Here is a 22,183-nt window from a genome sequence, read left to right on the forward strand (position 1 = left end):
GCCACAAAGAAAAATAATAATAAAAAAAAAGGGAGCATTGGTAGAAAATGCTATATCAAGTTATCTGAAAATATCACCTGTAACCATAATTTCATAAAACCACTGTGCACTTTATGCAATATTATGTCAGCAGGTTTCTCCTTTTTGCTCATATCTTTAACTCTATATTTATATGTGCAGTCAAGAAGTGCATCAAATGTGTTTTGTATGTGTGTTTGCAATGCACAAGAAAAATATTAGTTCACTCATATGGTAACTAATTGTCAACACCATTGGACCCAAGAATGGGGAATTACAAGATCTTAATTTTAGCAAATAATTGCCCTCTTATTTTTCTACCTAATGCTGAACATAACATTACTTAATATTTACCTCCTAATGTTTACAAAACACTGATTATATATTTCAAAGACAAAATCCTTACCTATACACTGACTTTCATTTCAATGTCTATTATATAAATTAGGACCCTGTTGAATTCTTACACTGAGGAACTAATGATATCAACTTTATTTAAGTACATGCACAATACTGTGCACTACAAGATGATGAAATACTATTTTCTGATGGAAGGATGAATCAATAGAAAAATAGATTTAATAAATCGTTAGCATTTTAAAATCTAGATAAAAATGGGAAATCATGGATTTCAAGCAAAGTTTTTTTTTTTTTCTTTTTTGATGAAATTTCATTAAAGCATGCAGAGAAGAGAAGCAGCTCACTCTGAACGAAGAACAATGTTAAGACTGCACAAAATTTTTGATTAAGATTGTTTAAATACAAGACTGAAAATAAGTTGCCATTCTTGGACTCCCCTTCAACATTAGATAGTGTTGTGCAATCCTCAGACAAATCCCTGATTTATGATTTTTAAGCTGTTAGGAAGTCTCTCAGAGGGCTAAGAAAGTAAAGACTTGAAAAACTGCCTCCACAAAATTTATGACAATAAATGATTTGATTCCAGACAACAGACTACAAAAGGGAAATAGATAACAATTTATCCTTTCCTAAGAGATGAATTTAGAGGACAAGTAAATTATGGATAGAGCAGATGTATAAATAATAACAAAAACAAAATTAGATAAGTTTAATTTTCCAATATTTAAAGTATCTATAAATGTCAATATTTAGAGTATGTGTCTATATCTATCAGCTTATGAAACAAATGAAAAGTGAGTATTTATTTGCAATTAATTCAATGTTTTTTTCCTACCCCAACATTTGTCTGGACATTGCCAACATAATCAAAAGAACTGTAAATTTTCAGAAGTGAATCTACTCCAGTGAGCTTGATTAATTATGCATTAACCCATTTCTCTGAAGCATCCTTCACTAAATCTTTGGTGGGAAATGCACTTTATTAGGCATGAGCTTTGGTTATTTGTGTGCATATGCACTATACTACCGGTCGATACACAGAGCGATTTAAAGTTTGCCATGTTACAGTGATGTATTACTCATTAAGATAATTCTAATGTTTCAACAAACAACTCCAATGCTTGGTTTTGCAAGTATTAACATCTTCATTCTTAGCACGATCTCCTTAACCACATAGTTTTTGCTCAAATTTCCATTGATTTCCAGTCTTGCTAAAACTTACACACGAATAATCACGATCATTTGAATAATGCACACATTGAGTTAGATTTCAACAGATACAATTACTCATATACATAGGAGTTATCAGAATAAGATATAAGATTTTAATACTTATCTGAATAAAAATATTCTTAGGGTAGAAACAAATGATAAACTAAAAGTGCAGGTTAATGAGACCTGTAACAAACTTTACTCTGAAACAGGTCTAATTTGTTATTGATATAAAGATGTTTGATTCAAGGGATACTGTTGAACTTATTGAATATGATCATTGTAATAGAAAAAAAAAAAAAAAAAAAAAAGAAGACAGAAATAGAATAGAGAGAAAATCAAATTATTCATGGCATTCCCTTCCTATATTTCATGGCAGAATTATCGCATAGATTAGTAAATGATATTGCATGCAACAACAACAAGAAAAAAAATATTGTATCACTTCATGTAAAGATTTGCTTTCTTCATGCAAAATACCTACAAAACTGGTGCTTTTTATTTATTTATTTATTTTTTCCTAATAGCATAGTTTTACATTAGCTTAGTCACAGAAACTGTTAAACCAAAATCCATGATTTTGCAAGTAGTATGTATTCTGAAATTCTTGAAAGATTTCCAGCATAAATATTCCAAAGCCCAACAAAGCTAATTGGTTTTCTAAAAACTAAACTACACAGGCTTATTCTTTGCTGTGGTTCCTTGTTCTTTTGATGATAGAAGAAAAAAGACCAGTTTTTGGAGGAGGTCCCATCAACATAGGGGCTTGGTTCTTGTGGGTAATTTTTATCTGGGGGAAGAAAGAAGAAAATCAGTTATCCATTGAGGTAGTTCAGTTTCTACATGCAAGTATCTGAAATGCCTGAATTATCTTTATATGTAATTTTCAACCTTTTTTCATTTAATCAAAGAAGGGAAAATATCCTTATTTTTATGAATGATGATACATGTGCAGTAAGCCAATGTATGTATAATCGTTACCACAAATACTTTAAATTATACATGCAATCAATATTAAAAATCATACACAATAAAATACATGCCAATATATCACCTTACTTCTTGACTGTGGAATTTATTGCTTGCTGTTGAATATTTTACATGTTTACAAGATTAATAAGAATTTAAAAGCTGGAAAGGACATATGTGCTGGCAGACCAAGTCATTGCTTTTTACTAAGATAGAAACTGTATCTTTGTATGTTTTGTTTATACATCTAATCAAACTGTACCTCTCTTCTAACACAGGATACTGTTTAATTTCAAAATAGCCACTATGAATGAAAGTCAAAAGTTAACACACAAAAAAGGTCAAAAAAGATTAACTAGCATTCCAATTTGTTAATTAATTGTTAATAGAATAGACTCAAATATTGAAAAGCCTATTTAAAACACTTTGCAAGACTGCTCTAAAGTGACCCGTTTTGATTTCTTTGATATAAAACTACGAATCACCTTAAATGAGACAACCTTAAAGTAGATTATGTCTGCAATTTTCTCTAATTCAAGTCTAAATTAGAGAAGACATTTTATGAATGTATGCTATGCTCAAAGCTAATTGAAAGCAATTATCAAAGTGGCATTTTGTCTGTGACTTTAAGATACATTGTAAGATAATAAATGATTCTCATTATGTAATAAAAAGGTCACATCTTGCCTTTGGGCTAGTGACGCTAGGAGTTTTTCAAAAGCAATCCGAGACATTTTCTTTAGTGAACTACGACTAATACAAGAACCATCACTTATTAAATATCAGTTGTCATCTGCATAGTACCCACATCAGAGATAGGTATTTCTTTCAAAAAGAAACACCACCTCATTAAAAACTGGAAAAATATATCTCTTAAAGTGCATACCTGACATTTTCAAGTTTAAATGAATATCCTTCACTTGTCATTCACTAACAGTAATAAAACAAAAAATGTATGTCACGTGGAAAGTCTCATTAAAATATAGATCAGGACGTTTCTTGTGGTGGAAAGTTACTTTACTATATAAAAGAGACAGAAACATAAAAATCCCAACAAAATGTTTTGGGTTTAACTCTATTAGAGACTTACTTTAATTCTCCAAATGTTCATTTCCCTGTCACCTTAGTTCATTAATCTCAAATTTCATAGGTGACCTCTTCTTGTCAACATTGTTCATTAGTATTAAATGTAGTATAATTTTATTTTATTTCTTTTTTTTTTTTTTTTAATTTTATATTACTTTCACACAGAAAATAACTACTGCTTTCAAAGACTGGCATCAACATATTTTCTCACATGAAATTCTGCTTCAGGCACCACTTTGGAAGCCAAATCTGTAGTTCGGATAAGTTGGCATTATTCCATTAATGTCACTTTATACCAGCTGATGGAAAACTGCCTCAAGGATTTCTGTAGCTTTCACATGCTTCATAAAACATATTTTGGGTCTCAGGAATAGTGATGACATCAACCTGATCCTGAGAATCAATACATAAAGTAATCTGCAGCTGCAGTGAGTGAATTTTAGGAGAGTCATGAGGGTTCAGTATATTACAAGATTCAGCCATGATGATGCAGTAGGAACGTTCTCAGAATTTCATTTCAGAGGTAAATCATAATAATTCCATCTTAAAATGAATAAAAGAGCAAACCTCAAAAGATGGCTTTTGTATGAAGAGGTGAGTTATTCCTGAGAAACCATACAGATTGCATGTTGGACTGGGGCTGTTCAATGTTGTTGAGGGTGAATGCAATTACATCTTGAGAAAATATTTATCATTTGTAATGTTCTTTTTTGGCTTGAGCCATCTGTTTCAGAGAACATGACCTCTTCAGTATGTTTTATCCTATCAGCTGAGATCAGCTAAGACGCCTGAACATGATTAACCACTCATGCGCATGAGGATGGTGTCCTACATGCATTTCTCTAAGACATATTTTCAACTGTTGTAAATTGGCACAATTCCAGTGGCATAAAATATACTTTACATTCTGAATCTAAAAAAGTAAAATGGTAACTTAAAGTAAGTTTTTAACATGTTCATGGTAATGTAAGTTACTACTGCACTGGTTAACAATGATAACCTTTGATTTTTTATTTTCCCAATGAAATATATATACACATATGTATATACATGTATATGGGTCATAAAAAGAGATCAATACAATACAGACTGAACCATTGCACTACGTTGCCTGAAATCTACTAACTTTGCCTTTCTCAAGACTTTTAGTCACTGCGTTTCTGTCCTAGAATTGTTGCTTCTTCTGTTTGCATACTGGCAACATCGCCAAAGTTGCTGCTATGTCAATGACAAATGAAATCAAACACTTCAAGATCACTAAGGGTCTCAGAAAGGGCAACAGCGTATTGGGTCAAAGTAGGACTGAACACTCAGAGGGTCTACAGAGACTAAAATGGACAGAAAATAATAATAATAATTATAGGCATCCAAGGTGATGATCTGGTCCTGGAAAGATGTAAAAAGTTAAAAACTGAAAAAAAAAAATCAAAAAAATAAATCACTATCTGTGTATAAATTCTGCGTGCCTAGTGTCTGAAGACTAACTTCTACTATTTGCTTTTTCTCTCCCCTTCAGCAAAAAAAACGTCATGTCTTTTGTATTAGAAACACAATTTTAAAACCTTTCAATAAGACCCACTTTTTTTTTTTTTCTTCTTTTTCATTTTTCCAAGGTGAATCTCTGATTTCCTCACAAACAGACAAGAAATAGACAAAAAGTGATTGGTCAGGAAAACAAACAAAATCAAACCTGACATTTTTAGTAACTAATGATACCCTGACAGACAAACTCATGCAAACTAGTAACAAATACTGGAAAATATTTTTTGATATAATGTACTCTGGTTTATTGAAAATATAGAATGACTTACAGCAAGTATGGAGGACATTTTAAACATAAATTAGGGAACTGACTAGAGGAAAGAATGCAAGAAAAAGCTTCTATTCGGCATATTTGTAAGAAATTTAATTAAAAGTACAAACAAAAACCAAAAAACTTTGGAAAAGCAATTTCATTTAGAATGAAAGCAAAAAAGCACAAGTGGCTATTATTTTTGTTGTTGTCGAAAGCTGTATATACATTATGGGCTAATCTCAAGCTGTTGGAATGGCTTGAGTGGCAAAATGGCACTGGCAAAACTCTCATTCACTAACTGTAGCCATGATTTTAGCCTTTGAGTTCACAATCACAGAAATGTAAAAGACTATCTAGTAAATGTAAAAATTTACTAAATGTAAAATAAATGTAAAAAGACTAGAAATGTAAAAGACTTATCTAGTAAATAGGCCTAGCAGAAAAAAATATTGCATTTGCAATTTCAAAATTGTCTTTCTAGCATTAAAAAGTGTGTCCATTTCATGGGAAGGGACAAAAGATCCATTTACAAAGAGCATAAATCTTAAAATAAGAGTTATTAATTTAATAATCGCTCCCTCTTCATAGATAAAAAAAAAAAAATCTGATAAAGGAGAAGCCAGAATTTGTTATATTAAAGATATTTATAAATGCATAAACTAGAAATTTATTTGTTTCAGGTCAGAGTCTCAAAATATGCCTTGAAGTTACATTAACAAAATGAATCCACTGAAAAAAATGAAGTGACCATCAATAATTTTAGTGTAATGGCAATCTCATGGTCAGTCTATTTTGCTTATATGTTGGTATTTCTACACTATGTACTGGTTTCACAGAATGCCTAAATGCTTACTGTTAACACAGAATGTACTGCTATACATGCAAGTGCTAACTACAATGCTAAATGAGAATAGATAACCAAAGGTGGACAAAGTCAGCCCTGCTTGTAATATTTCAATTAATATTAAATAAAAGAACACTGTGTTTTAAGGATAGAGGGGGGAAAAGAAACAAACAAAACAAAACAAAACAAAAACCTCCTTTTCAGCTTGGACCTGCTAGTTTATGGTCACTTTGTTCCTTGTTATCATCAGGGTCTGGCTGTTGATAGTTTTGAGGGTATGAAGGTTCTCCCAGTTTTGATGCACATTTGCTTCTTTCCTTACAGGAAATAGGACACTTCTATGTCACAGAAATGGTAAACACTTTTATCTTCTCATAGGTGATCGAGGGCTGTACTGGATGACTAAGATGTACAGAATGTAAGCAGTGCTATAATAATTAACCTGTTATTTGCATTATGTGGCATTTTGGTCAAATCACTCAGGTCTAGACCAGTTGTTTTAAATATAGCATTATGCAATATATCTTTTAAATAAATTTCTTAACAATATTATTGTGCAAAGTGCAATCAAATCTAATCAGTTTGGCATTAATTACGCTCTAATAATATACTCTAGTCTCTCTCCTAAGTAGTGTGATCCGTTTCCCCTTCACACAGGTAGATTGGAAAACATTATGTTGTCATCATAATTTTTAAACATACTGAGAAAATGACAGAGCTGCAGAATTAAAATAAATGATTAATGGCATTTTTTTCATGTTTTGTACTAATAGGTATCACTGAGGTTTTAAATTAATAGAGCTGTCAAACTCAGGGTTGTTACAGATCTAGTGCAGAACTAAAATGGAAATTATGTATTCCACAGACACCTAAAGATGACACTTTGGAATATTTCAAATTTTAATTAGTAGGTGCAATTGTTTTTTTTCCTCCCTCCTCCCTGAAACCACTGCAAATTAATTGGCAATTAGTCACAACTAATTCTTTTCTTAACAATCTGAACTGGAAAGAAAGGTGCATTACATGCTAGAGTATTTGTCTGGGGTGCAGAAAGCACACATGCAGTAAATTGCTTTGTCAATTACAAAAACTACTGTTGTGAAATTAAGAAAAAAATGCATAGGTAAACAAAACTAATTAATGTGCAGTGTACCTGTGAGTACAAAAAATAATGCTCAACTGCATGATAAAGTGTTAGAAGCTCAATAAACCACTCTGGCTTCAAAAGTATGCACACTGTTGTTCAAAAGAGGGAAAATGTAGGATTTCAATATAACACCCAAAACTTGTTTTTTCTAGCAATTGACTTCCATTTATGGGAATAACTATACTCGTGTAGTTATTATACAACATTCTACAAACACCAGCCACCATATCTAGGATCCAGTTCCTCTTTGCTCGAAAGAAGCAGACACAAAAGTTTAATTTCCCATGTTAACAAAAAAACAAAATGGAACAAAACAAAAACATTCCGTGACATGGAAAGAGGATACGTTACAGACCAAGAGTCTAGAAAACAGCTGCAACTTCTTCATGCCATTTATGGAGTTTTGGAGCCAATGGATCTACATAAAACAAATCTGTGACTGTCTCATTTTTCTTCACCCAGCCCTGGCATATCACAAATATGATTAAACATATTTTGTTCTTCTTTCTCTTTGGATTTAAATACAAAAGTAGGACTTCACTAAGTCCTCATGCTCATCACATATCTAAAGGAAAGGCTAGAAAGAAAATATCCAGTCCTCCAATCCTTATTTTTAAGGTGCATACAAGATTATAATATTTCAAAATTATAATTATATTTCAAAATATAATTTCTGAGTTCCATTATTAAATGGTTTCTTACAAGTTTTCCCTATCAGTAAATAATTTTTAAAAATACTGTTAAATGCAAGCACTTGAGATGTTTACGAAACAATCTGGCAATCTATCAGGTGGGCTTTGACTATGGATTACCATTCCTTTATTTGGCAGTACTCTTACATCTTTTATAGACATTTCTGTCTTCTATTTTATTTAGTCTAATGTTGCTAGCAGCTTTACACTCTTTCAGATAAGATGCCAACCAAGTCATGAATAGATGAAAGAACTAAAATCACAGTTATTTCTAATTAAGATGAATTAATTAATCTAAAATTCTTATAGATTTTTCAAAACAATGCTAATACATTATGTAGCTAAATTGAAAGATCACTTAAAAAAATATATATATATATATAAAATCCTGATGGCTAAAGCTAGAAGTTTATTGAATTAACTTGAGAATCTCTGAAGTTTCATTACTATTAGTGACCTGTTTGGAGATCAGGTGAAACCATAGATATCTTTCATGTTTCTATATTTGTCTGGGAGAGCTCTGATAGAATTTCCTCCTCAGCTAATCAGACGAGATGTTTAACATAATATTAACATTATCATCCTTCCTTCTCCTAAAGATTCTTGTACATAAAAAACAAACAAACAAACAAACAACAAAACATAAAAATAATACAATTTGATGTTCAGATTCTGCATCTTATTATACCAGAGCAGAGTGACTTTGTCAGATACTGATGTCTGCATGTGTTCGAAATATTGAATTGACTCTGGATGTTTATTAGATGTTTAGACTGGGGCCACTCAAATTTTTAAATATTAACAGAACTTATAGAATTGCCTTTTAGGGATGTTAGGTGCGCGTGTAAGATTAGATAATAAAAGATGCATGCGGCAACTTCTTTAGTACTAAAAGTGATCACAGGAATGAAAAATCACAGATCACAGCTTCTGGAGAATCACTATATATTCCAGATATATATATTGAAATACAATAATTCCATATATTCCATTATATATATATATATATATATATATATGCAGTGATTCTGATTATATATATATAATTTTTTATTTTTTTTTTGAGCCCATGCAATCATTTTGGGGGAACGTGGTCTCTGTGCATGAGAAGGAAAAAGAGAAGAAGTAGCAAAGATAGAGTTACTGATTTCTTCAATGGAAATAAACTTCCAAGCCTGCATTTGCAGCCTGCATTTCATACATAACAGGACTGGATACAGAGCTTACCTTCTTTAATCTGCATAGCAGAATGTAATAGAATATAGAAGGAGAATTTTGATCAAGTTGAACCTGATTTTTTGATTAATCATTTACAAAATGCCCCTCACTTGTACCAAAATCTGAAGGAGAAACAGAAAAGGACTTCTAAGTTCTTTAAGACTTCTGAGTTCTGTTTAACCACGTATACCTTTGGGCAAGGTTGATTAAATACATGCTGATTGTATGAATTTCTTTTTCACTTGGGCTCTGTAATTTTTTTTAGGTTAGTCCCTAAAGCTACTGAATCTAAATGACAATGAAATTCCTGAGGTCACCATGCCAAAACTGTGTTATTTCAGCTTTCTAAAGCACAGTTGGAGGGGGAGAGAGAGCAGCCTTTTTTCAACGGTAGCTGAATGGTCTAGAGCACCCAAGAATCAAAAAGCTGAAGCTCATCTGTCTTACCTAACTGCCATACATGATCTAATTGATGTACATAGAACTACTGAGATGGTCTATCTATCTCACTATATCTACTGTGTGGGGACAGTAGCCTTAAAATAACACATCTAGCAAACTAATAACTGCCTTCCTTCAGCATCCTGATGTGAAGCATACGAATGTCCCTCCCATGTCACAATGCTATGTGTATAAATACCATCATCTTTATATATTGTCCTCAGGCCCTTGCAAGAGCTATGGAAAGAATTTTTCTAAGAGGAAAAACAAACTGCAAACTCTTATATGTCTCCTAAGCAACAAAACACATGGATTTCTTAATCTGATCTAGTTATTTTCCATTTAAAAGCTGGTCATTAATCATTTGCTTGCAGGTAATTTGATGAGGAAATTACCTGCAAGCAATTTTTTTATGCAGTCTTGTTTCTAGAGAAGATAAAAACTTATGATTCTCATATTGGTCTCATCATTTATTATATTTTTATTTTTTCTGAAATTTGAGATCTTGCAGGCTCAAATAATTGGCTACATAGCTGGATACACATAAGAATTATTTTTGATTTTATATTTTTTTCAGACTCCAGTTTTGGATATACACCACAAGAAATCATCCTTGTACTTATGTGATCAAATAGATGCCTTCCAAAGACCCCTTGGAAATCAAATCTTAAACCCCAGTTGAAAGAAGGCTAACATCTATCTTTGGCATTGTGTCAGGAGCAATTCCTAGTACTTTGTAAAGAACTTCAAGAAAAAACTTTAACATAGAATTAGTGTAGAGAGAAGAGTTGGGTCTATACCTGTTTTTAATTTTGTGAGATGTAGAAAACAGAGCAGGGTAGATAAATACATCCAGTTCCTCAACAGACAAAACAAACATTTATTTTTTTTTTCCATGTAAAATGAATAATATAACAATTATTCTATATCTAAATTCATAGTAGTGCTGTATAATAGACAAATCTGTTCTCTCGATAAATAAATAAATTTTACAGTGGCGTTTTCATATGTAACACAAAGCATATTCTCTTAGTGATGATACAGCAAAAAGGACAGGGTCCACAAGAAAGTATATGCCATTTCAATCCCCCTTGAAAAGGTTACTTTAATTGGACAGCAGTAATTATCAGTAATAATTTTCTGTTTCCTTAAGGCAGTAATTGAAATGTACGAACTGTCTCTTTTTCCAGGCTTGTCCTCTATCATGCAGGCAGCTTCTGCTAGCATTATCAATCAGATAGCAGGGATTTTGTACAGAGCAAGCAATCAAGATGAAAAAAAGCACATGTTATTGCCAGCATCCTTCCATAAGTTCTCTTCTGTAGTCTGGCAACTGAAAAATTACATCTTTTTCTCAAAGTAAATGCTGGATAGAGTACTGTTGCTCTGCACTGAGCCATTGCTGTAGAAGAAGTAATGATAATGATATCTCTTAATTCCAAAAGTTTTTTTGGAATAAACCTCAAAATTCCCACTGTTTTGCCTTCACATACTGTGCATTCACATGGTTTCCCTCTCATTGCAGTATCTGAGAGCTTACCATACAGAATTAGATTTTAGGCATGCTCCCTGCTGTTCACTACAGAATATCAGCAAACATGGACTATCATAACCCTTTACTTTCATCCTATTCTATACTTTATCAGCTCCCAAGCCTGTTAGCACTTTACTGAAGGTGTTCCCTTTTACCTTTTCATGTTGCCTTTACTATAGATGAAGATCATGAAAGTGATCCAGGACCCAGGTTTGGAGAATTACTCCTTTCTGTAGCGGGACACTTTCTTGTTACATTACTGGTTCATCAAACTTACAAACTGTAAGGTGATAGTAACTCATCTACCTAAAAACACAGGTTTTCTTAAGTAAAAATTAGTAATATTGCACATAAAACACATTACTGTGACTGTATACAACAGTGAAAAGCTCGTTCTTCAACATCTGGAACTGCTTGGTTACACTCTATAATATATTGGAAACAGATGACCAGGGAGAGTTCTCTGTTCTATCTTTCTTGCATTATCCACTCAGCTGAACTGAACAACTGGAGTTCCTCAAAGAAACAGCTCTGAACAAGATCCTTCCTATCTGGAGGAACAGAGTTCTCTTTCCTGCTTAGTTGCCCTCACTTGATACATGTGGGCATTGAAATGCTCTATGATAGTAGAAGAGTTTTCACTTTTTTAAATTGCAAGGAATTTTTAATTATTATTTCTGTTGCATAATTCAATCAGCATAGTCAAGGCTTCAGCTTTAAATAAAACGTTCTTGATATGAACTCATGAACTCTTACACTCTAAAATGGAAAATATGCCTTAGTTTCTAAAGCATAATTAATTACTTGTGCATATTAGCATCAAAACTCACATTGATTCTTACTCAGCAATACAGCAAGAGACTATAAAACTAATACAGCATCACAAATCAACGATCACAACAGGTAAAGCGATGCCTGAACTGAACTTTCTGAACACTTTCCAAACTTTTGAAATAACTGTCTTTTATTCCATTCCAACCTGCAGAAAAAACAGCATGATGCATTGAAAATGCAGTGGGTGTTGAGCTACATAATAACAGCATGTGAACACATTTCTTAAGCAATTGAGTTAATGCCAATGACAAGGTTTAAACCAAAAGATTCTGTTTCTTTCATTGAAGAATTGAAACTAAATAAATAAGTAAATATATCTGACTACTGTAATTTTGCAATTGAAAAAAATAATTAGTTTTTTTTTTTTTCCCTTTTCTTTTCCTCAGAGATAACAGTATACTTACTGTGCAAGGGGTTTGCATCCAAGGTTCCCCATCTATCTGCATAGGCAGTGACTTGCTGGTCCTAAAACGATATACTTCACAATATAAGCAAGAGTAACTAGACAAAACTGATAAATAGATTTTTAAGAAGACATATGCGGTGGCACACACATATAATTGTGTGCCACCCCAAGCTTGATTTACCCCAAGCTTATATGTAATCTCCAGTATGACCCAACATGCTTACTAAAGTAACCTAGTCAAAAAAAGCAGCATGAACACATGAACATTTTGAACACATAAATTAAAAACATTGCAAATATTCAAACATCTTGCTAGAAATACACTACTCTCATGGGATAATACTCTACAGTTTGTGAAATAAAGAGAGAATGATGCACAAACTTCAGGAATAAACCTTATTCACTGAAAACACAAAGAAACGCCTTGCTATTTTTAATGATTTAGACTAACTGCTATAAAGAAAGAGAGAAATTACTCTTAGCTCTATTATTCCTGTTTATTAGAATCATAAAACACACTTTTACACTTGTATTTAACTAAGAGCACTAACAACTGACTGTTGTACTGTGTTCAGAGGCTTTAATATACTATGTTATAAATTTAAATTGTTAGTAAAGTCTCACTGATTTTAACATAAACATTGTTCCATGTCTATTTTCTATGACCATATTTAGAAAAGTATAGAAAAATGATTGAAAAAAAAAAAAAAAAAAAAAAAAGATCTTTTGGATGCTCTTTCCCAACTCTATTTCTGTGTTATAACAACTTGCATACAGGACTATTCAAGATAACATGAAGCAAATAATTCTCATAGTGGAAAAATGAATCAGTTGATCTCTCAACTGGAAACTCTGACCTGGACGTTACTTAAAAATGACTAGCAGTTTGTGGGATTAACCACTGTCATCTACAGCCATAAGTGGAGGAAAGGAAGAACATTCAATGAGGTCTAAGTTTTTAGGTTTGGAAGGGTTGTGGTTCTTTTGCAGTTGCGGCCTTGCTCATGTGCAATTATAAAAAATATTTCTCAGTATCCAGAAAAGTTTGGAATACCTCAGCATCCTCATTTCTCTTCCTAATCCTCATGGAAAAGCACTTTGAAGCCAACAGCACTCAGTCCTTGAGATTAGTCTTAAAAATACGCCATGAATTTCAGGAAATACTACTTACTTTCTTAAAAAGTTTTGATTGCTACTCATGTTAATTACCTTATTTTATGTCTTATTTTAGTCTTCTTGGTCTTAGCATTATTTAGCTTATGAATTTATTTAAATTTTAGAAAATTCTTCCTGAAAAATTCTTCACTGATGAAGAGCTGAATACCTCTCTCTTTTCCAACCCTCATCTGATCCGAAGTTAGAATAGTTATCTTCTTGTTAAGATAGAATCCATCTTTCCTCTATTGTAAATGTACTGGTTATTTCTAGCTTAGTAGATGATAAAACATAACTAAATTAGCCTGCTCCACTGTTCACAGCTAACACATAACAGCACATTTATTAACAATGGCTTGTCAGTATTCAATAAATAAATAAATTAAAAAACAGAGCACTTTGATAAGGATAAAAAATGGTTTAAAACACTAATTACGTGCTACTATTCCCTGAGGAGGAATGCATTACAAATGGGTTAAAATGTGTCATTAAAGTAATGTTAGATGTCTTTTTGCTCTAAACTGGATCGAATGTATGTCAATAATAAAGTCCAAGTTTCTGCCTTACTCCTTCTTCTCCAGCTGCTTACCAATATTTCTTCAAAGGATGAAATGACAGCTGAATATAACATGTAAAGACTGAATCTAAACACTTCCTTCTTTCTTTCTTTCCTTCCTTCCGTTCAACACACTTAAACGAAGGAAGATATCCATAGAATATGGACAGAAAAAAAATTAATATATAAAATGATACTTTCATAAACATTAACTACAGTATTTACGACTATTAAACTACAAATGAAAGTGTAAGTAATAATATATAAATCTTTACTGATTCACTACAACAGTGCAGTGCAAATCAAAGCTGTCAATACCTGATGACAACAGATGAACACTGGGCAAGTCGTCTTCCAGCGCTTTTCAGACCTGTATATATCTGACCCATCTCCATGGCTCCTTCCAGACCAACCACTTCCATAAGTTGGTCACTAAGATCTGAAAAAGTTGAAAAAAATTGCATTTGGTCTTGCCATGATTTTGACAGTGGTGATCCTAACTAGCAAGAACTAGCAAACTGGTCAGAAGGCCAGCTGGTAATATGAGGTGATGAGGTGAACAGAGCAGGTGAAAATGGTTTAGACAGTGATTTCTCAATGATTACAGATTTAAGTTTGGGCACATCTGGGCCTGTTGTCACACCACTCTAAAATATTGTGACCAAAATAATTCTAAACTACAGTAATAATCTCAATGGTTTATTTTAATACATACATACATACATACATAACAAAGAATTTTAGCATATGATAAAATAGGAATTATAGGAAAATATCAAAATTGGAAATACTAAAAAATGGAATGTTTGTAGTTTAGAAATTTATACTTTTTATGTGTATGTTTATTGTTACAACACATATTTAAAATCTAGTATAGGAGGAATCACTGCCCAATATACTGCTAGAATCTCTCTCCAAAGAACGTGTACAACTCTAATTCAGTCTTTGTGTATATATATTATTACAGTCATTGTTTATGGGACCAAATTTTTTTCCATTGGATTTTGCCTCAATTAGTGCACAGATTAAATGCAAAAAGGGCAGAAAAAATTCTTATCAGCAAATATTCATCTAGCTTTCCATAGTATGTTTCGTACTGCTTTCTGATTACATAGCTTTATGGCATTAAACTTCCAAAAATATTTTAATAATGTATTTGGCAAAATAAATCTTAGTTTGCTCGACTTCAAGGAACAAGAACAAATTTTGTCTAGAATTTTGGACAAAGAGATACAACCAGAAACTTAAATAGTAATATAGCAGTCTGATTTGAGAAGCAACCAAGCAAGGTATTGAAATATTATCCAGAATCAACCAGAGTGTTTTGTATAACATGTTTTATATGCTTTGGTTTAAATACATGTTGCCAAGACCAGATGGACAACAAAAAGAAATGTTTTTTTTTTTCAGCTGTATATTATGTGTGTTTTATAGATTGGCTGTTAATACTCATGTTTCCAAAAGACATGTTATTCGGTGAAGCAGAGTGATGAGCTAAAATGTTTGAGTCTATCATCACATTGAAAAAACAAAGAAAGGAGAGCACATCACTCTTTGTGTATTTTAAACACTTCAACCTTTAATGAAGGTAGAATTCCATGCTAATTATCATATCTATGAGGCTAGTCTAAAGTTTCAAATGGAGTCTTTTCTCCTCACTTCTTTGGGCTTTGAATGAAGGTAATTAACTGAAAGAAGTACTGTGAAAGAAAAAAAAAAAAAAGTATTAAAAGCAAATAGGATTTATGGTCTGGATTTTTTTTGCTTCCAACCAGAAAATCTGATGCTATCCAATGTCTTCCTTTTTCTTAATATTCTTCACTATTTCCAATTTCTCTTCACAGTGAAATTAGTTCCACATGCTATTAATGAAGCAAAACCAAACCCTATTATTTGCTATTAAAGAAGAAAAACAAGATGGACAAAAGATTAAAATATGTAATATGATTATTTTTAACTATGCATTTTTGGAGTTGCATCCCTATACCACTCATAAACCCAATTTTGTATGTCTGGCTTTCTGTTGAATTGTTTAAAAGATGGTATTCTCTTTAAATGTTTTCCTTAAGTTACTCATGCACTTTTAAACTTAACTGAGATTTAAACAAATTCTGCTTTTTTTGTTAATCAAAGCAATTTAAATGGGAAAGTCCTACTAATTTGCAAAAGCACACTAAACTTTATAGATGAAAAACATTCAAATGTTTCCAGCCAAAGAGAACATCAAATTCCATTTCACTGGGTTATTAGAAAATTATTATTTTTTTAATGGGAGAATAATTAAGAACAGATTTTTATTACTGACAGCTCAGGCAACATATGCAAGATTCAGAATAGTGACATTTGCAGTGATATAAATTTGATGCATCATTTTTCAATAGCTAGGAGACTAGTGCCAGTAACAGTAGGTAACAAAGGGCCAAATCCTGCCCTTTGAGCCATACCACACATCTCCAAAAATGTAGTGTATTAAACATTGGAAGATTGAACAGAACAATACTTTTAACTCTCAGAAAAGCGAAGCCTTTTCTAAACTTTACATTTGCCATGGCACATTCGCTAAGTGGGGTTATTTTAGGCTAAATATGAATATTTTTAGAATCTAACAAATTAGACATAGCATCCTTTCAGAAGCAGTAAAAACTAAAGCAAATGTAACAAACAATTATTTGGAAAACTTAACTTAGGGTTAGTTAAATGTGTTAGTTAATATATTTGACCTGATGGCTTTGCATAGCCACATCCATTTCAACAAATCCTTGAGCTGTATTGACTTTGAGAAGAATTTAGAGTAAACAAAAGTGGAAAAAGGAATGTGGATATTTTCATCCATTTCTTCAAAGATGTGGGTATGGATACACTGGTTGAATATAAATCCAATGAATGGGTTGCATTTGTTCTTAAAAGTTCCTCACCAATGACTCTGAGAGAAACTAAGCTCTTCTAAAAAAGGTCAAGTCTTCTTTTAATTTAAAAGATAGGAAAAGGGAAGTTGTTCTTCATTCTGGTAGAAGGTTATCACTGATTTCTCAAAAGGATCTGTGCTAGGCCCTGTACTGCTCAACATATTGCCCTAAATAATCTGGAAATAGAAGTAGATAGCAAATTACTGAGGATTCAGCAAAGTAAACAAAAAGGTCATTTTTTAATTAAAAAGTTTAGGAATTTCACAGTACAGAGTGATGGGCAATAAGAAGGCAGAAAATTCAATACATGCATGCAAATACATGCAACTTAATGTCCATGAAAGGAAACAGAGATAACTGACAGAGCTAATGATATATATGTAGCTTGTATCATACATGTATATTTAAAAACAAATGTGTGCGTCTGTGTCTGTATATGTGGATATACTGGGTTACAATTAATGCTGGCTTAAAATTAATGTTGTCCTGCAGAAATTAAGATTATGGACTTACTTGGCAATTTCTATGAAAATATCCGCTCAATAATTATATAAAAATGAACAAACAAACAAAAAACTATTTTACAGCATGATTGGGACCTCCATTCAGTATAGAGTTTGTGGCTATCGTCTGGTCAACAATGCAGAGAAAGATACAAAACAACTAGAAAAGATAAAGAAAAGGGCAACAAACATGGTAACAAACAGAACAGCTATCCAAAAGAAAGGAAATTAGACCAGGACCCTTAAGGAAGGAAAGAAATATGTGGAGGAAAAACAATAGATAGAGGAAATCATGAATAACATGGGTTAGGTGAAGACAGTGTTGTTACTTAGTATTTCTCAAAAAGAAAACAAAACAAAAAACAAGCAAATAAAACAAAACGAATCTAAGGAGATTCATAGCACTTCTAGAACAAACAGGAAATCCTTTTTACATAATACAGTGTTAAATCATGATGCCATTCTAGACCTAGAAACCCCCTACATCACCAAAAGATCTTGTAAGGTATCTCAAAGGAAGGATGTCTGCCCTCTTATGTTTTATTTCTAATCATGCTATGCAGGCTGGTGTTAGAGGTCAGAAACTGACATACATGACCATGTGTGTTGACTCTGTGGCAGTTATTGTTGCCTTCTTATACTTTTGTTAAATTGTAGTTCAAATAATGAATGCTGCTGTTCATTAAACATCAGTCATCACTTAAAACAGCTTATAACATGGACTTTCCATGTTTCCAACTATGTCTGGAATCTAATTTAGAAACTCACTTATTTTGTTTCCCTAAATTGTACTCTAAAATTACACATCTGTATCTGTGTGTATGTCTACCAAATACAGAGAAATAAACCAAAACAACACATATTTCTTTTTAGACAGGTTGTATTTCTAGGTAGTTTTATTTCTTTTATGTTCTACACTTTTTATTCTAAACATAAAATAGTTTGGTGACTGTACTGGTAATGTTTTCTACATGTTCCAATACACATTTCAGCTATTATAACCAGTTTTAGGAGGTTGTAGGTTTAAAAAAATGTAGGTTACATTTTTTTAAAAAGGTTACATTTTTAAAAAAAAGTTTAGGAACTAACAGCAAACAATGGCAACAATGCCACTTGAGCAGCTTTTCAATCTAACCAAGTCATTTCGTTGCCTAAATGAGAGCTGAGGTCTCATAGGTAAGCTATTACTGAGAGCATCTCAGTGCATTAGGAAAGTGTTTTTTGACTGGAGCCTTGGGGTTCTGGAGTTGGTTTGTTCTGCTGTGAGCTATGTGAAAAAAGCTGAAGGCTCTCTCTTGTTTTCTATGTGAATGAGCCATTAGAGTGTGTGGGAATGTTTTCACAGCACCATGCCTCTCCTGCCCTCTTCCACAAACCAAACGACTTCACGTGTCTCCTCATATTAGCCCCATCAGTAAACAAAGCCAGCTCTCTCTGGGGAGCGCTGCTGTCAGCAAATGGTGACTAGCATACAGTGGGGCATCTGACCCCTTGCAGTCAGTCATTCCTGATGGGGGAATAAAGTCTCTAGGGAGATGACTGCCAACTTCCTCCCATCAGACAGCAGGAGAAATATAAGTCCAAACAGAAACTTGCACAAGAGCAGACGAAGCACTTGTACATTAATATGGCCCCTTTATACTTCCCAGGGCATGAAGAAACACTTAGAGACTTTAAAGTTTCCTAGTGAGGAGTTTACATTATCCATTAGCTTGGCATTAGCTGAATGCTTCAATATTCAAAGTGAATACACAATAGAAAAATACATTTGGAATTCATCTTTGAAGATAAAGGAAGGAAAGCAAAGTGGGGAAGGGAGTGGAAAGAAACATGATTAGAAATGCTGATTTACGTAGAGAACTTTCCCTCTGTAATGGAACTGGTTTGATATCCAATTTATCTTTGCAATATATAAATATTGCTGTCCCGGCAAGAGATTGAATGACTCTTATAATTTGGGGTTACTGCGCTCACTCAGGCACATTTGCATAAAAACATTGTTGGTCAGTGGTAAATCTGTCTCTGGCAGCAGTTTGTCTTCAGAGAGAAAGGGTTCCTCCATTGCTAAATGTAATCAAATCCTAGTAATCTTCACACTGGAATTTTTTTTTTGTTCCAGTTAAAATACTGGATAAGAATATGAAAGCTGGTGTGATGCCAGAGGATCCTTGAAAACCTGCTGAGCTCAATGCTCTGCACCACATGAATGCTTCAGTATCTTCTCAGAACACTGCATGTATTAAAACTACAGTTTCCCAATATGCGGGAACGTGGGGTCATTTCCATGACTGCTATATGCAATTCTAAAGATGCATTTAATGATTTAATGTCACGGTACTCATGATTTCAGATAAATAGCTTTTTCAGTGTTCCTGATTTCCAGAAATCAGTAAATCAAGATCAATCCAAGCATTTTTTTTTTATTTTTTTTTTTGTTATGCTACCTGAGAATCTACCTGAAGTAACATATGCCTCAATGTATATGATCGTTTATATCAGAGTTGTACCTAGAGGTACAGATGTCAAGACTCTGATAACTTACTGATTCACAGACATGTAACAAGAAATAGCTTTTATATCCAAGAATTTATAATATAGACAAACAAAAAAATTGGGGAAAAATATTATTACATGGGGAAAAATATTATTATATCCATGTTACAAAGTGAAAATTGTACATCGAGATATTTAGGTCATGCAAAAGATAGCTGGATATATTGTGTGTAGACCCACAAGAACTGTAATATTTTTTATGTTACTATGTAAAGTTAAAAGCATGAGTTTGACTTCAGCTAAGTAAGGCAAAGTTAGGCACGAGTGTTAATCTGCTTGAGGGTAGGAGGGCTCTGCAGAGGGATCTGGATAGGCTGGACTGATGGGCTGATGCCAACCATATGAAGTTCAACAAGGCTAAGTGCTGGGTCCTGCTCTTGGGGCACAATAACCCCATGCAATGCTACAGGCTCAGGGAAGAATGGCTGGAAAGCTGCCTGGCAGAAAAGGACCTGGCAGTATTGGTCAAATGGCTGAATATGAGTCAGGTGGCCAAGAAGGCCAACAGCATCCTGGCTTGTATCAGAATGCAATAGCATGGCCAGCAGGACTAGGGAAGTGATTGTCACTGTGTACTCAGCTCTGGTGAGGCTGCACCATCACTATAAGGACATTAAGGTGCTGGAGCATGTTCAGAGAAGAGTAATGAAGCAGGTGAAGGGTCTAGAAAATAAGTCTTATAAGGAGCAGCTGAGGGACCTGGGGTTGTTTACCTTAGAGAAAAGAAGGCTCGAGGGAGACCTTATTGTACTGTACACTTACCTTAAAGAAGGTTGCATAACAGTGCGGATCAGGCTCTTCTAAGCACCAGCTGATAAGATGAGGGGAAATGGCCTCAAGTTGTACCAGGGGAGGTTTAGGTTGGATATTAGGAAAAATTTCTTTATTGAAAGGGATGTGTGGCATTGGAATAGGCTGCCCAGGGAATCACAGAATCATAGAATGGCCAAGGTTGGAAGGGACCTTTAAAGATCATCTTGTCCACCCCCCTGCTGAGTGGGATCACCTAGAGCACATTGCACAGGATGGCATCCAGGCAGGTTTTGGATGGCATCCAGGCAGGTTTTTGGGTATCTCCAGGGATGGGGACTCCACAATCTCTCTGGGCAGCCTGTGCCAGTGCTGTCACCGTCACAGTAAAGAAGTCCCCCTTCATATTCAGCCAGAATTTCCTGTGCTTCAGTTTGTGTCCATTGCCTGTTTTCCCGGGCACAACTGAAAAGAGACTGTCTTCATCCTCTTGACACCCTCTCCTCATATATTTATACACACTTATGAGATCTCCCCTCAGTTTTCTCTTTTCCAGGGTAAACAGGCCCAGTTTGCTCAGCATGTCCAACAGGTGTTCCAGTACTCTAATCATCTTTGTAGCCTTCCTCCAAACTCGCTCCAGTAGTTCTATGTCCCTCTTTCCCTCTTGTACTGGGGAGCCCAGACCTGGACACAATACTCCAGGAGTGGCCTCACCAGGGTTGAGTAGAGGGGCAGGATCACCTCCTTTGACCTGCTGGTAACATTCTTCCAAATGCAGCCCAGGAAACTATTGGCCTCCTTGGCCACAAGGGCACATTCCTGACTCATGGTCAGCCTACTGTCTACTATTCCCAGGTCTCTCTCTGCAGAGCTGCTCTGTATCAGGTCAGCCCCCAGCCTGTAGTGGTGCTTGGGGTTATTCCTCCCTAGGTGCAGGACCCTGCACTTGCCCTTGATGAATTTTATCAGGTTCTTTTTGGCCCAACTCTCAAGGGACACTGCTAGCTACAGGCCTCCAACTAGACTCCGCACCACTAAGCACAGTGGTCTGTTCTCTGCCATCCAGCCAATTATCAATCCACCTCACTGTCCAGTCTCCTAGGCCATGCTTACAGAGCTTGTCTATGAGGATGTTACGGGAGAAAGTGTCAAAATCTTTGCTGAAGCCAAAGTAAACCACATCTCCCCTCATCTACTCAGC

The 22,183-nt window shown here is 34.0% G+C and overlaps 1 protein-coding gene across 1 annotated transcript in view; it reads right to left on the reverse strand.

Annotated features, from left to right (window-relative positions):
• Positions 1-1,935: 1,935 nt before the first annotated feature.
• DGKB (diacylglycerol kinase beta) overlaps positions 1,936-22,183 on the reverse strand; it is a 358,914-nt gene continuing 338,666 nt past the window's right edge. Inside the window, exons 22-24 of the mRNA XM_082754883.1 lie at positions 14,586-14,706; positions 12,555-12,615; positions 1,936-2,380 (exon numbers count right to left, since the gene is read on the reverse strand). Coding sequence (XP_082611009.1) covers positions 2,273-2,380; positions 12,555-12,615; positions 14,586-14,706 — 290 coding nt within the window. The 3' untranslated portion in view covers positions 1,936-2,272. The remainder of the gene's footprint in view (positions 2,381-12,554; positions 12,616-14,585; positions 14,707-22,183) is intronic.

This window comes from Aythya marila, assembly GCF_965140915.1.
Source record: "Aythya marila genome assembly, chromosome: 2".
NCBI lineage: Eukaryota > Metazoa > Chordata > Aves > Anseriformes > Anatidae > Aythya > Aythya marila.